This window comes from Rosa rugosa, chromosome 4, assembly GCF_958449725.1.
Source record: "Rosa rugosa chromosome 4, drRosRugo1.1, whole genome shotgun sequence".
Lineage (NCBI taxonomy): Eukaryota > Viridiplantae > Streptophyta > Magnoliopsida > Rosales > Rosaceae > Rosa > Rosa rugosa.
The window spans coordinates 22,936,910-22,948,292 of NC_084823.1; the positions used below are offsets into that span (position 1 = coordinate 22,936,910).

The 11,383-nt window shown below is 37.2% G+C and overlaps 3 protein-coding genes and 1 non-coding gene across 4 annotated transcripts; 2 read left to right on the top strand and 2 right to left on the bottom strand.

Moving 5' to 3' along the window:
• Positions 1-1,483: 1,483 nt before the first annotated feature.
• LOC133706577 (auxin-binding protein ABP19a-like) lies at positions 1,484-2,568 on the bottom strand. The gene has a single exon (XM_062132106.1). It carries the CDS (start codon positions 2,506-2,508, stop codon positions 1,879-1,881), a length of 630 nt encoding a protein of 209 aa, XP_061988090.1. The 5' UTR covers positions 2,509-2,568; the 3' UTR covers positions 1,484-1,878.
• A 2,308-nt stretch (positions 2,569-4,876) lies between these two features.
• On the top strand, positions 4,877-9,280 carry LOC133744526 (vacuolar-processing enzyme-like). The gene is made up of 10 exons (XM_062172624.1): positions 4,877-4,897; positions 6,501-6,668; positions 6,925-7,089; positions 7,203-7,359; positions 7,482-7,570; positions 7,700-7,899; positions 8,201-8,249; positions 8,335-8,547; positions 8,650-8,856; positions 9,110-9,280. Exons 1-10 carry the CDS (start codon positions 4,877-4,879, stop codon positions 9,278-9,280), a joined length of 1,440 nt encoding a protein of 479 aa, XP_062028608.1.
• A 1,076-nt stretch (positions 9,281-10,356) lies between these two features.
• TRNAA-UGC (transfer RNA alanine (anticodon UGC)) lies at positions 10,357-10,429 on the bottom strand. Its single transcript has one exon. It is a non-coding gene; the product is annotated as a tRNA-Ala (tRNA).
• A 242-nt stretch (positions 10,430-10,671) lies between these two features.
• On the top strand, positions 10,672-11,378 carry LOC133742733 (ferredoxin-1-like). The gene has a single exon (XM_062170406.1). It carries the CDS (start codon positions 10,757-10,759, stop codon positions 11,183-11,185), a length of 429 nt encoding a protein of 142 aa, XP_062026390.1. The 5' UTR covers positions 10,672-10,756; the 3' UTR covers positions 11,186-11,378.
• The last annotated feature ends 5 nt before the right edge of the window (positions 11,379-11,383 follow it).

An 11,383-nucleotide genomic window follows, 5' to 3' on the forward strand; every position in this document is an offset into this window, starting at 1 on the left:
GGGGCTATAAGTAGGTAAATAGGTATCCTTCTTGATAGTGGTCTTCATCATACCCTTCTTGAGTTGATCATTATCTTATAATCTTTGTATGAGTGCATCTAACAAAATGAAGTCTGCTTGAAAAAAAAAAAAATTTCAAGATTGTGTGTTGTGAATATTTCATTTAAGAGCATTTTTAATCGACTCTCTATTTTAGCTCCTTAGTTATTTTGGAGAGTATGTTTAGCTTTTTATCTATTTTAGCAGCTGCACCAGATTTCTAAGTGGCTCTCCAATCATGTCTCCAATTTTCATGGATCCGATTTGGGTTCCTAAAATTGCCATCGGAAATTCTCGATTGGATTGTTACTTAATTGACCAAGTCTGATGTGAGGTTTGTGTCTCAATTTCCAATGTAAGAATTTGATTTGTTAAGTGATTCACCAAGTCTCCAATGTAGGACTTATTCCCCAATTTCCAATGTGAGAATTGGACTTGTTAATTGATTGCATGTGTAGACTGAGAACTTCGTTGTAGGTGAGGGGCATGTTAAAGATCTCACATTAGAAAAGTGATGAAAGAAAATATAACTTATAAGTGGGTGACTCTCAACAGAGCCGGCTTAGAGCAAGTGCAACATGAGCGACAGAACAGGGCCCCCAAAATTTGGGGCCCTACTTCAAGTTCTAAGAAGCTTTAACATATATAGAGAAGGGCCTCAACGCATAATCTAGTTGTTGTTCAGGTGGCACTGAACCTTTGTTTTTCCTCCTCTTTAGGAGTTCGATCCCCCCCCCCCCCATTGCATGTCTCTTGCTTCAATTTTTTTTTTCTTTCCTTCTCCCCCTTACCCTTTTTTTTTTCCTTCTCCCCCTTCCCTTGCCATACTTTCCTGGATTTATTTTTTGGTGGATACTGCAGGGCCCATACTGTATTTATTCAAAAATTCAATTGTAATGTTGCTTCTTTTAATGAAATTTTTGTAACAAGCTTTAGTCTGAATTTTTCTTTTCAAGAAGTGAAAAGGTAATATAAGATAAAAGATTTTTTTAATCTAAAAAATAATTTTGTATAATATTTTCTCTATATAACAAAAATTTTCAATGGCATATTCATACAGGACTGCAAAAATAGGGCCTCACTTTTTAATTTTGCACAGGGCCTCGAAAACTTTTGAGACGGCTCTGACTCTCAATTGTACCGAGACATTTTGTGTTTAAACCAAACGCCTAACGAGTTGTTAATATCGGTACATAATGGTAGGCTACGGACCACACTTATCGCTGTTTAAAAAGTTTCTCCACTAATCACTCAAGGAGTTGTCATCTTAACTATATGCTTAGCTTCAATGATGTCTTTAATTGTCGTCTCTCGATCAACAAATTACCTTAACTATTATGTGCAACAGTCTATGCATTGTTGACGCTAAATATCGTCGGGTATTGTCTTAATTAATCATAACCATTTAGTCCATTAGCTGGTTAATTAAGCCAACAAGCCTGCATGTACGTAGTTTATTTAAAAGAATATCAACGTTATTAGTGATGAAGTATCCATTTATCATTTTGGATGTACGAAATTTCTTTTAACACATTCGTGACTTCTTTCTTGGCACGCAACTCCAACGATAACAGACTCCCTCAATAAGTACATGTTTTGCAACTCTGACCTCAAGTGGGTATCATGACCTCATTGAGCAACCTTTTGTTCAGGCCACCTAATTTTCTTTCTCTTTTTTCTTCTTTTAGAAACCAAATCATTTGCACTCAATAAGTCCATGCCCACAAGAAGCAGTACGTACGTACGAACAAAATACAAGTACAGAATCAAGCAGAAAGTAAAACATGAAATAAGCGCTCGAGGGCGGGTGACACACACACACACATCGATCAAGATACATTAGTTAGTACCCCCAAGAAGACGCTTGAGTTTCTGAATCTGAACGGTGTCAAGTAAAGTAGACTTGGCTATGATTTCAGTAGGTAAATTGTTTTGAAACAGAGCAGTTTCCAGAGTCTGCACACCTGGGTTTGCACTACTGAAGCTGGCATATGCAAGTGCTGGAGTATCACCCACATTCACTAGGAAGTGAAACAAACCTTGAGGAAAAACCATGGTGTCACCCTTGTTCAGAGTCTTTACATAAGGCTTATTATTCGAGGCAATGAAACCGGCAACTACTGTTCCTTCCACAAGGATTACGAGTTCTGTAGCGTCACGGTGTGAGTGAATCGGGACAACTCCACCAACAGCAAAGTCTGCACGAACCAGTGCAACGCCTAGACCATTGAGACCAGGAAAGTTAACAGCAAATGCAGCCGATAGCCCGATTTTGTTGATACTTGAGATGTTACCAGCAACTCTTAGGCCAGAGAACACGAAGTCATCTACCGTAACCTTTGCGGGATCTTTGCAAGCGTACCCTGCAGGGCTTTGAGGAGCTGCATAGTCTGCAACACAAAAGTCCTGCATAGCAGCAAAGGAACCGGAGAGAATGAGAGAAAACGCGAAGAAGACACGGGAAATCATCTTGATCGATATACATAAAATTAAGCTGATGAACTTATTTATCTTCTTTCTTTGGTCGAGTTATGTGTCTTGGTCACCTAATATACATACCTAAGAATACGACTTTAAATAGTAAAGTTTGGCTGCCTAAAATATTACTCAATGATGCGCTTTTTGCAAGCGCATAATTTAACCCTGAAATGTCATTAGTAGTATAAAGTAAATAGGGATCGTTCTATTCCGGGGATTGAGGGTACACCTGTCATTGTCAAACAATTAAACAATTAAAATTAAAACAAAGTATAATATTCACACATATACACATTATTTACGAATTCAAAGGGGGGTTTTTAGTTTTGGTTTTCGAAAAATAAACTAAGTTAAGAAAACAAATAAAACTAAGTTAACTAAATAATTAAAATGCAAAAACATAAAAACATCAATGGGATGTGAGAACAAGGATTAAAGTCGAAACTCATGATTAAAATTAATTCAAGTTCATCATTGTTCATCATAGTCATGCAAGAGGAGTTGATCATGTGAAATGTTAAAAGCAAACAATTCCCCATATTTTACTTTCAATGCTAATTAACCTAAGTGAAAGCACATAGACTAATCCTATCAAACATGCATTCAAGCCCTAGAAAGCTAGTCAATCATACATGTTTAACGCAAAAAGCACCTAGAAAGGCTATCAACTCAAATGTGCAACTTAGTATGAAAAAGTCCACCTAATTGCAATCTTCTTTGATTAAATTCGGTTTTTGTACAAAACCTTTACTACTTATTGATTCAAGAACACAAAACCAAAAAGTTGACCCATGTTCTTAAATTCGTAGCAACATTCACATAAAAACCCTAAATGTTTCGAACCATTCAAGATTATCATACAAAAGATTTCTATCATGCAAATTTAATCAAACACTCACACAAAAGCAACCATAAATCGCAATATATGAATCTGAAAATTAACAATTAATCATAAAATTTCAGAAACCAACACTTGTTCAAACATGTGTGTCAACTAAGGCAAAACCAACGAAAATACAAAGCAAAGTTACAAGGAGAATCGGATTACACCGTGATGAAGGTGAGATGAATGGAGTGATGATGTGGTCTCTTGAATTTCGAAAGCAATCTTCAAGGTGGAGGATGGATGGTGTTCACGGCTTGTCTTCTTCTTCCTTGGCCTTGCTTGCACTTCGTGGTTGCCCTAGAGGATGGAGAGGAGCACAGCTAGGCTAGAGAGTTTTCTGATTTTTTTTCTAAGTTGTGAATTGTATGGAGAGAGGACCCTTTGACGTTGAGAGGAAGAGAGATTATATAGGGGACGGCAACTTGGTCTCCAAGCCGTGTAAGTCTCTAGGGTTTCTCACGGCAAAGGTTTGATAACTCCACATAATTTCCTCCAATGAAATCTTGCCAAGTAAGCCCTATGATGTGTCTCAACCAATCACATAATTTTCTAGAATATCTTCCTAAATAAACTTGCCGAAATTCCTTAAGATATTTGCACTTCCAATTCGGCCAAACTTCCTTTAGGGTTTCAAGGAATGTATCTAGACTTCTTTTGAGAGATTTTCGAGTTCAACATATATTCTCCTTCCTTTTATTTCTCCCTCAAAAATCTCCACCGAATTTCTCTTTAATATTCTGATTTTCTACGCCTCTTCCTTGTTTCTCTCAATGCTTTGGACGGCAAACATCTTCTAGGGTTTCTTCCATGCGTCACAAACCCTAGTTGCTTGGGCCTTGATCCATTTTGCCGAAAATTCAAAGTGTTCTTGGGCTTTGTTGCTTCATCTTCAAGCCTTCTTATTTTCCAACGCAAAACACTTCATTTCGTTCATTTCTTTTCATAGTTGCGTTGGAAACTTCATTGGTAAGCTCTCCTCCATTTCGCAGGGTTTCCTGGTTGCACTAGGAAAGCTTGTTTCTTCATTTCTGCTCAAATGTGTGGACCGTTTTCTCTCATATTCGTTCGTCTTGATGTTCGCAAGCTCCTCTTTCCATTTGTGCGTTCATTTCCACTTTTTAGCTCGGAGGTCCTGAAAATAGAAACTAGTATGAAAAATAGAAACTTACCTAATTTGAAAAATAGAAACTTACTAAAAATGAAAAATAGAAAGTTACTAAAAAATGAAAAATAGAAACTTGCCAGAAATGAGAAATGAAAACTACAAAAATAGAAACTTTCTAAAAATGGAAAATAGAAACTAAGAAAAATGGAAACTTTCTACAAATAGGAACTTTCCCAATCAAAGAATGGAAACTTTCCTAAACAGAGTTTTACTAAGGAAATGACGCAAGAAATGTAAGGAAATGCAGTTAAAACGTCGCATTAAAATGCTCCTATCACTCAACAGTACGTATTGCTTGTCTTATCACCATGCTATTAGCTAGCTTACAGGTAACAGTGATTTTAGGAACTTGTACAATCATATATAGGACGTCTACCTAGTCACACATAAGCATTTGCGTAAATATGAAGACATATGTATAGAGTTAAGGACAATTTTTAGGTTCATCCTTGAGTGATTCACCCTCTCTTGCGATTAAAAAAAAAAAACAGTGGAGGGTTAATGCACTATATAACTTTTTCTTTTTACCCCCACTGATTTCTCGTGTGGTTGTAAAATGGATCATTAAAGCATAGTTTGACTAGATAATAAGTTGGGAATATCGATTCAGAGTGATGACCAGAACCAGAAGTTCGACTTCATCCGTTACTTAAAGCTTGCTGACTGCAACTGATGGTTCAATATGACTGCTTCAAAACACAGACAACACAAGACGAGTGTAGTTGACGAGGAGTTACAAATTTGGTCTTAGTGACTTAAATATTTTCTTGTCAATTATTATAATATTCTTCAATTATTAAAATGTATATATATAGGTGAAAAGGGCCTGACCGGAATGTTTGGTAAATGTTCTCTTAGATAATTCTATAATAGTATAGACATGTATGAGCTTCTATATATATGAGGCTTGTAAGTTGTAACTGATGAGTTGAAAAATACGTACATTATAGTTAATTAAGAATACCCCTTGCAACCTGTGCTTGTTAATTAGCATAGTTCCTCATCGCCAAAATACAAAAATATGAGCTTTAACTCTCTATATTTACCAATCGATCAATTTTAGATTGGATGCTCTGATTGTGGCGTTTACATGAATAATAATAAGATACACCACATGCAAAAATTTAAGGTTTTTGAGGATAAATGTACTACAATTACTTAACTCTTATTAACAATATATTGTTTACGTATATTTTCATATATACATCCAAGTCTGATAACGTACATAATATTGTTAAAACAGACGACATGATGTTAACCGATTAACATCACCCGCGTGCTCCAAACTTAGAAATTAGTAATGCAAAGATGATCTGTATGTTCAATCCTTTCTTCCAACGTTGTACACTTTGCCATATTAGATATCCTGACTCAAATTTGTTCTCTTGGAGTTTGGACTCGTTTGGAAAACCATTTGACTGAGTTGAGAATAAAACGTAGATTGTGCTTTTCTTCGAATCGGGAAATTGAGCTTTTACTAATTGAAACTGACTCATAATTAATTACTTATACTTCAAATCTTGTCAGGAGGCCAGATTTACCAAAAGGAGGATTGCGTGTCCATGATCGATCACTTTGTCCTTCTTCTAGTTCAGATCGAAGGCTTGATTTCAACCATTGATTTTGCAACCATGAAACTCTATAAATTAATAGTCGGCTAGCTACTTCCTTAATTTTAATCAGAACTACATATAGACCTTAAGTACTGAAAATCTGAGTGCAGTATCTAGCTACTAGAAGTCTAGAAGTGGTCTTCCTGCAAGTTCTCTGAGATCATGTTCTTTTGTTATGTAGTTGAATTGGTCTGTTCCAAGTGTTGATTTTCAAAAGTATCTTTGATGAAAAAAGTGACAAACTTTATTCTGTAACATATATTCTCCCTGTCGTTGATATATGTAAGAGTGCATAATTTTCTTGGTCCTTTTTTTGCAGGTCACTATGATCCTAATCACAAGGCCTCGCTATGTTTTACTATTCCTTACATTACTGAGTTTGACATCCATTTCACCATCATCATCAAAAGTGGAAGATATCAGCAACGGAACAAGATGGGCAGTTCTGATTGCTGGGTCAAGAGGATATGATAACTATAGGCATCAGGTTAGATTTGCTAGATCATATATCGCTTCAGTACCAAAAGTATTATTTTCAATTTTTCACATAATTCTCTTAGTAATGTACACATGTAGATCGCTGAACTCCGGAATAACTGTGACCGGCCTTTCTTCTGGTAAAATGGCGATCGATCAGTGAATGTCGTAATTAGTGTAGTGATTAGCACATACATATACTCGATCGATCTTTTGTTAGTAAGTAATTGAAGTTAACACAGTTGTTGTGCTACCTATGTATGTAGGCTGATGTATGCCATGCATACCAGATACTGAAGAAAGGTGGACTCAAAGATGAGAATATCATTGTGTTCATGTATGACGATATTGCATTCAACCCAAAAAATCCTAGACTTGGTGTCATTATCAACAAGCCAGATGGAAATGATGTTTATCAAGGAGTTCCCAAGGTCAGTAATTTCTATATATTATCCAGTTCATTATTACCACCTAGCTAGCTATCATTTTATCAATTACCACTGTCATTTATTTAACTATTTTTAATATTTTTTTTTCCTTGCAGGACTATACAGGAAAGGATATTAATACTCACAACTTCTATGCTGTTCTTCTTGGCAACATAAGTGCCCTCACTGGTGGTAGCGGCAAGGTTCTAAATAGCGGTCCAAACGACCGCGTTTTCATTTATTACGCTGACCATGGCAGCCCTGGGATGGTTGGTACGTAACTTGTCATAATCTTCATTATATTTAGTCATCCCAAATAACTTTAATGGGGATAAATTAACGCGCATAAGCTAGTAATGAAATTTAATATCCGGAGACTATACTTTGTATTTTAGGCATGCCAATTGAAGGTGATTACGTATATGCTAAAGATCTCATAGATGTGCTGAAGAAGAAGCACGATGCAAAAGGTTACAAAAGCATGGTAATTAGGCTTAGCAGCCTTATAAATTTCTCATATGTTTAATTTTTTCAGTTTTGGGTACGTAAAAAGTTTTGTTAAAATCCATTAATTGATTTTGTTAATTATTTATGCAAATTGCAAAATCTTTAGGTGTTTTACATGGAAGCTTGCGAGTCTGGGAGCCTGTTTGAGGGCCTCCTTCCCAACAATATAAGCATATACGCAACTACAGCAGCAAATTCAAAAGAGAGCAGTTGGGGATTCTATTGTCCTGGAGACTTCCCTAGTCCTCCTCCAGGATATGACGTTTGCTTGGGAGACTTGTATAGTATTTCTTGGCTTGAGGATTGGTATATATGCAACAGTTCTTGTTGTCATATACATTCATCATTAATATTTATCTTCTAGTAATCCTTCTTTAAACAGGTCTTATACTTGAGGATAATATTGTTGCTATCTTGTCGCAAATAGTATTTTATATGTTATATACGTTGCTTGCAGACTAGCAATAAGCTTGAACTGAACAAAAACCAAATTTAGCATCGGCCCTAATGGATCTACGTTTGAAGTCGATGTACATATTAGACTGTGTTAAATACTTATATCCATAATTTTAACTTTTTTTCTTTCTCTTTTTATTCATGTGAACAGTGACAAGCATGACTTGAGCAAAGAAACTTTGGCGAAGCAATATGAAGTGGTATTTAAGTACCCTTTAATTCTAAGTGACTAATTTTCAGGCACACAAACATATACATTGTCACGATCGTTTAGTACTTTTACAGGTCCGAAGGAGAACAGCAAATGGCTACTTAGATTCAAGCCATGTCATGCAATTTGGGAATAAGAGACAAAGCGAGGATTTCATCTTCACTTACATGGGTACAAATCCTGAAAATGATAACTATACTTACTTCAAGTACACGGCATCACCAACGACCTCAAGGCCAAGGGTTGTCAGCCAACGCAACGCAGACCTCCTCCATCTTCGGTACAAGGTTGGTTATAAGCTGCATTCAAGCTATCAATTTGAATAATTGATTAATTAAATTTTCCAGAATATGAATATTCTCAAATTTGGATGCTATTACATTTACTAGTTCGACAATGCCCCTAATGGCTCCGATGTGAAGCTTGAAGCTCAAAAACAGCTCATTGATGAAATTTCTCGGAGGAAAAAGGTGGATTATAACATAAAGCAGATAGGGAAGCTTTTGTTTGGGTATGACAAGAGTTCAGAAGTGATGAAGAATGTTAGGACTCCGGGGGAACCTCTAGTAGATGATTGGGACTGCTTTAAGATGCTTGTAAGACCTAAGCACCATAGTTATATATTACTCGCAAAAGAAATGCAGCCTTAGTGAACTGCATATACGTGTATATTTAGTAGTGTTTTGACTGATTGACAATCGTTGATTGATGTGAGGTTTATAATGAGTCTCACACCAATTAAAAATTCAACTCGTCCATTCATTGATGCTAGAAAACACTAATTGAAAACATAATTCAGTGATTTTATCACATTACTGCTGGCTAATTATTTTTAAATCTTTCATGCAGGTGAAAACTTATGAGAAACACTGTGGATTTTTATCAAGTTATGGAAGGAAACACACGAGAGCTATTGCCAACATGTGCAATACTGGAGTTACGCCGGAACAAATGGCTGCTGCATGTGTTCAAACCTGTCATATGAATCCCCTCTCTCTTAATTCCCTTGCTATACCATAAAGTGATTAATGAATAAATTGAGATCACATGGGATATTAACCTGTCATGTGTTCCCATATGATTCGATCGTTACTGTCGTATGTGAATGCAGCAGTGTTTACATAATTTCATGCATGTGCACTAGTGTTGGCTGCCTTTTAACAAGAAAAAAAAAGACATTTGAGATTATATTAAGCTCTATTCTTGGATTTTCTCAGTATAACAATGCGGTCTAATTGTGTTTTGCATATCCTAAAAGGTCTATTTTATATAGTGAATTACAATTTATCTGTTGGATGCCATTTTACATTGTAATTAACCTTCTAATTTTCACGAGAAGGTACGTGTTATGTTACACTTTCTTCTTCATCAATCATTCTACGTATCAACTCTACATTACCACGTGGTCAGGCATTTGACTAGACGATGACAAAATGACGATAAATTTAACCAAATTCAAGAAAGATTGCCAGAATAAAGTCTTGACATGTGACATCGAGACTTGCATGAAATATCCATTTATAATGTTTGAAATTCATTTTTAATGTTTGAAATTCCTCCCAAGTGATAAAGTAATTTGAGGTTTACAACTAAAACTAATTTGTAATGGTTGGATTCACAAGGTAAAGTTTTTGGATATTGTTTGAATATCATTCATAGTTTCATACAAGATAGGGAATCAATACCAAGTGCCTCACCCTTGTCCCTTTCATATGATGGGTTCTTGGGTAATTAAGGTGGAGTCTGAGAGTTAATGTGGGGTTTGGGAAGAAGGATGGGGTTCTGGGTGGGTTTAGGGATGAGGATAAGTTGATAGTTAAGGTGAGGGTTTTGTGGGGATTGAGAGGAATTTGGGGGAGGACATAATTGGAGAGGAGATATCACACTCAATACATTGAGAAAGATGGAGTCTTTCTTAAACCCTAAAATGTGTGAATGGGAGGATATGGTGTTAAACCCTGAGAACTCAAACCAAATCAACCTTTAATTTTGTGGATCCTATTCTGTGTTATACGGAAACGGGAAGTACGGTTTGGAGGTTTGTGACCTCACTCACCGAGCTAGGTTCAGTAAATTTGACGGGAAAATGAAAAAATTGGAGATGCAGGGGATCGAACCCTGTGCCTCTCGCATGCAAAGCGAGCGCTCTACCATTTGAGCTACATCCCCAAGTTCAGACCTTTTCCTGTTTTGTACTTACTTGAAAATGAGTAAATAAGACTAGGAGCGTGGCCACCACAAAAGTGACCACTAAAGTTGTGAAACTCCACATGTGGTTGGTACTTGGTCCTATGGTGATAGATAAAAGTAGCCACAATGTGTTGCCACGTGGCAGATAAGGGTTGATTGCCACTTCATTTGCAGCCACATTATTTGCACAAGCCATCCATCCCCTTATCAATACTACCTACTAAAAGCCTTTCCCACTCTCTCTTAGCTTCCTTCATTTCTTCATTCATTCCTAGTAGCAAGTAGCAACCAAGCCAAGCAGCAATAATGGCGGCTCTCTCCGGCACCATGGTCAGCACCTCCTTCATCCGTGGGCAGCCCATGAGCAGCCTCAGGTCTGCCCCCAACGTGGGTCAGGCCCTTTTCGGGTTGAAGGCCAACCGTGGCGGCCGTGTTGCCATGGCTGCATTCAAGGTCACCCTCAAGACCCCTGAAGGCGTATCCGAGTTCGAGTGCCCTGATGATGTCTACATTCTCGACGCCGCCGAGGAGGCCGGTCTTGACCTCCCGTACTCTTGCCGCGCCGGTTCTTGCTCTTCCTGCGCCGGAAAGGTTGTTGCTGGCAGCGTCGATCAGTCTGACCAGAGTTTCCTTGATGATGACCAGATAGACGGTGGATTTGTCCTCACCTGTGTCGCCTATCCTTCCTCTGATGTCACACTCGAAACCCACAAGGAAGAGGAGCTCACTGGTTAATCACTTCACCATCATCAACTCGATCCATCGAATCACAGTGCTAATTCATTTCAGTCTTTTTCCATTACTATGTTTTGATGTGGCTTAGAGTTGCTTAATGTTTTTCCACTCTCATTTTCTAGTATGATAAATTATTGTACCCTTGTATGAATTTGCTGTCTCTTGTAATCTCTCTATATCTTTCACTCTCTCACTCAC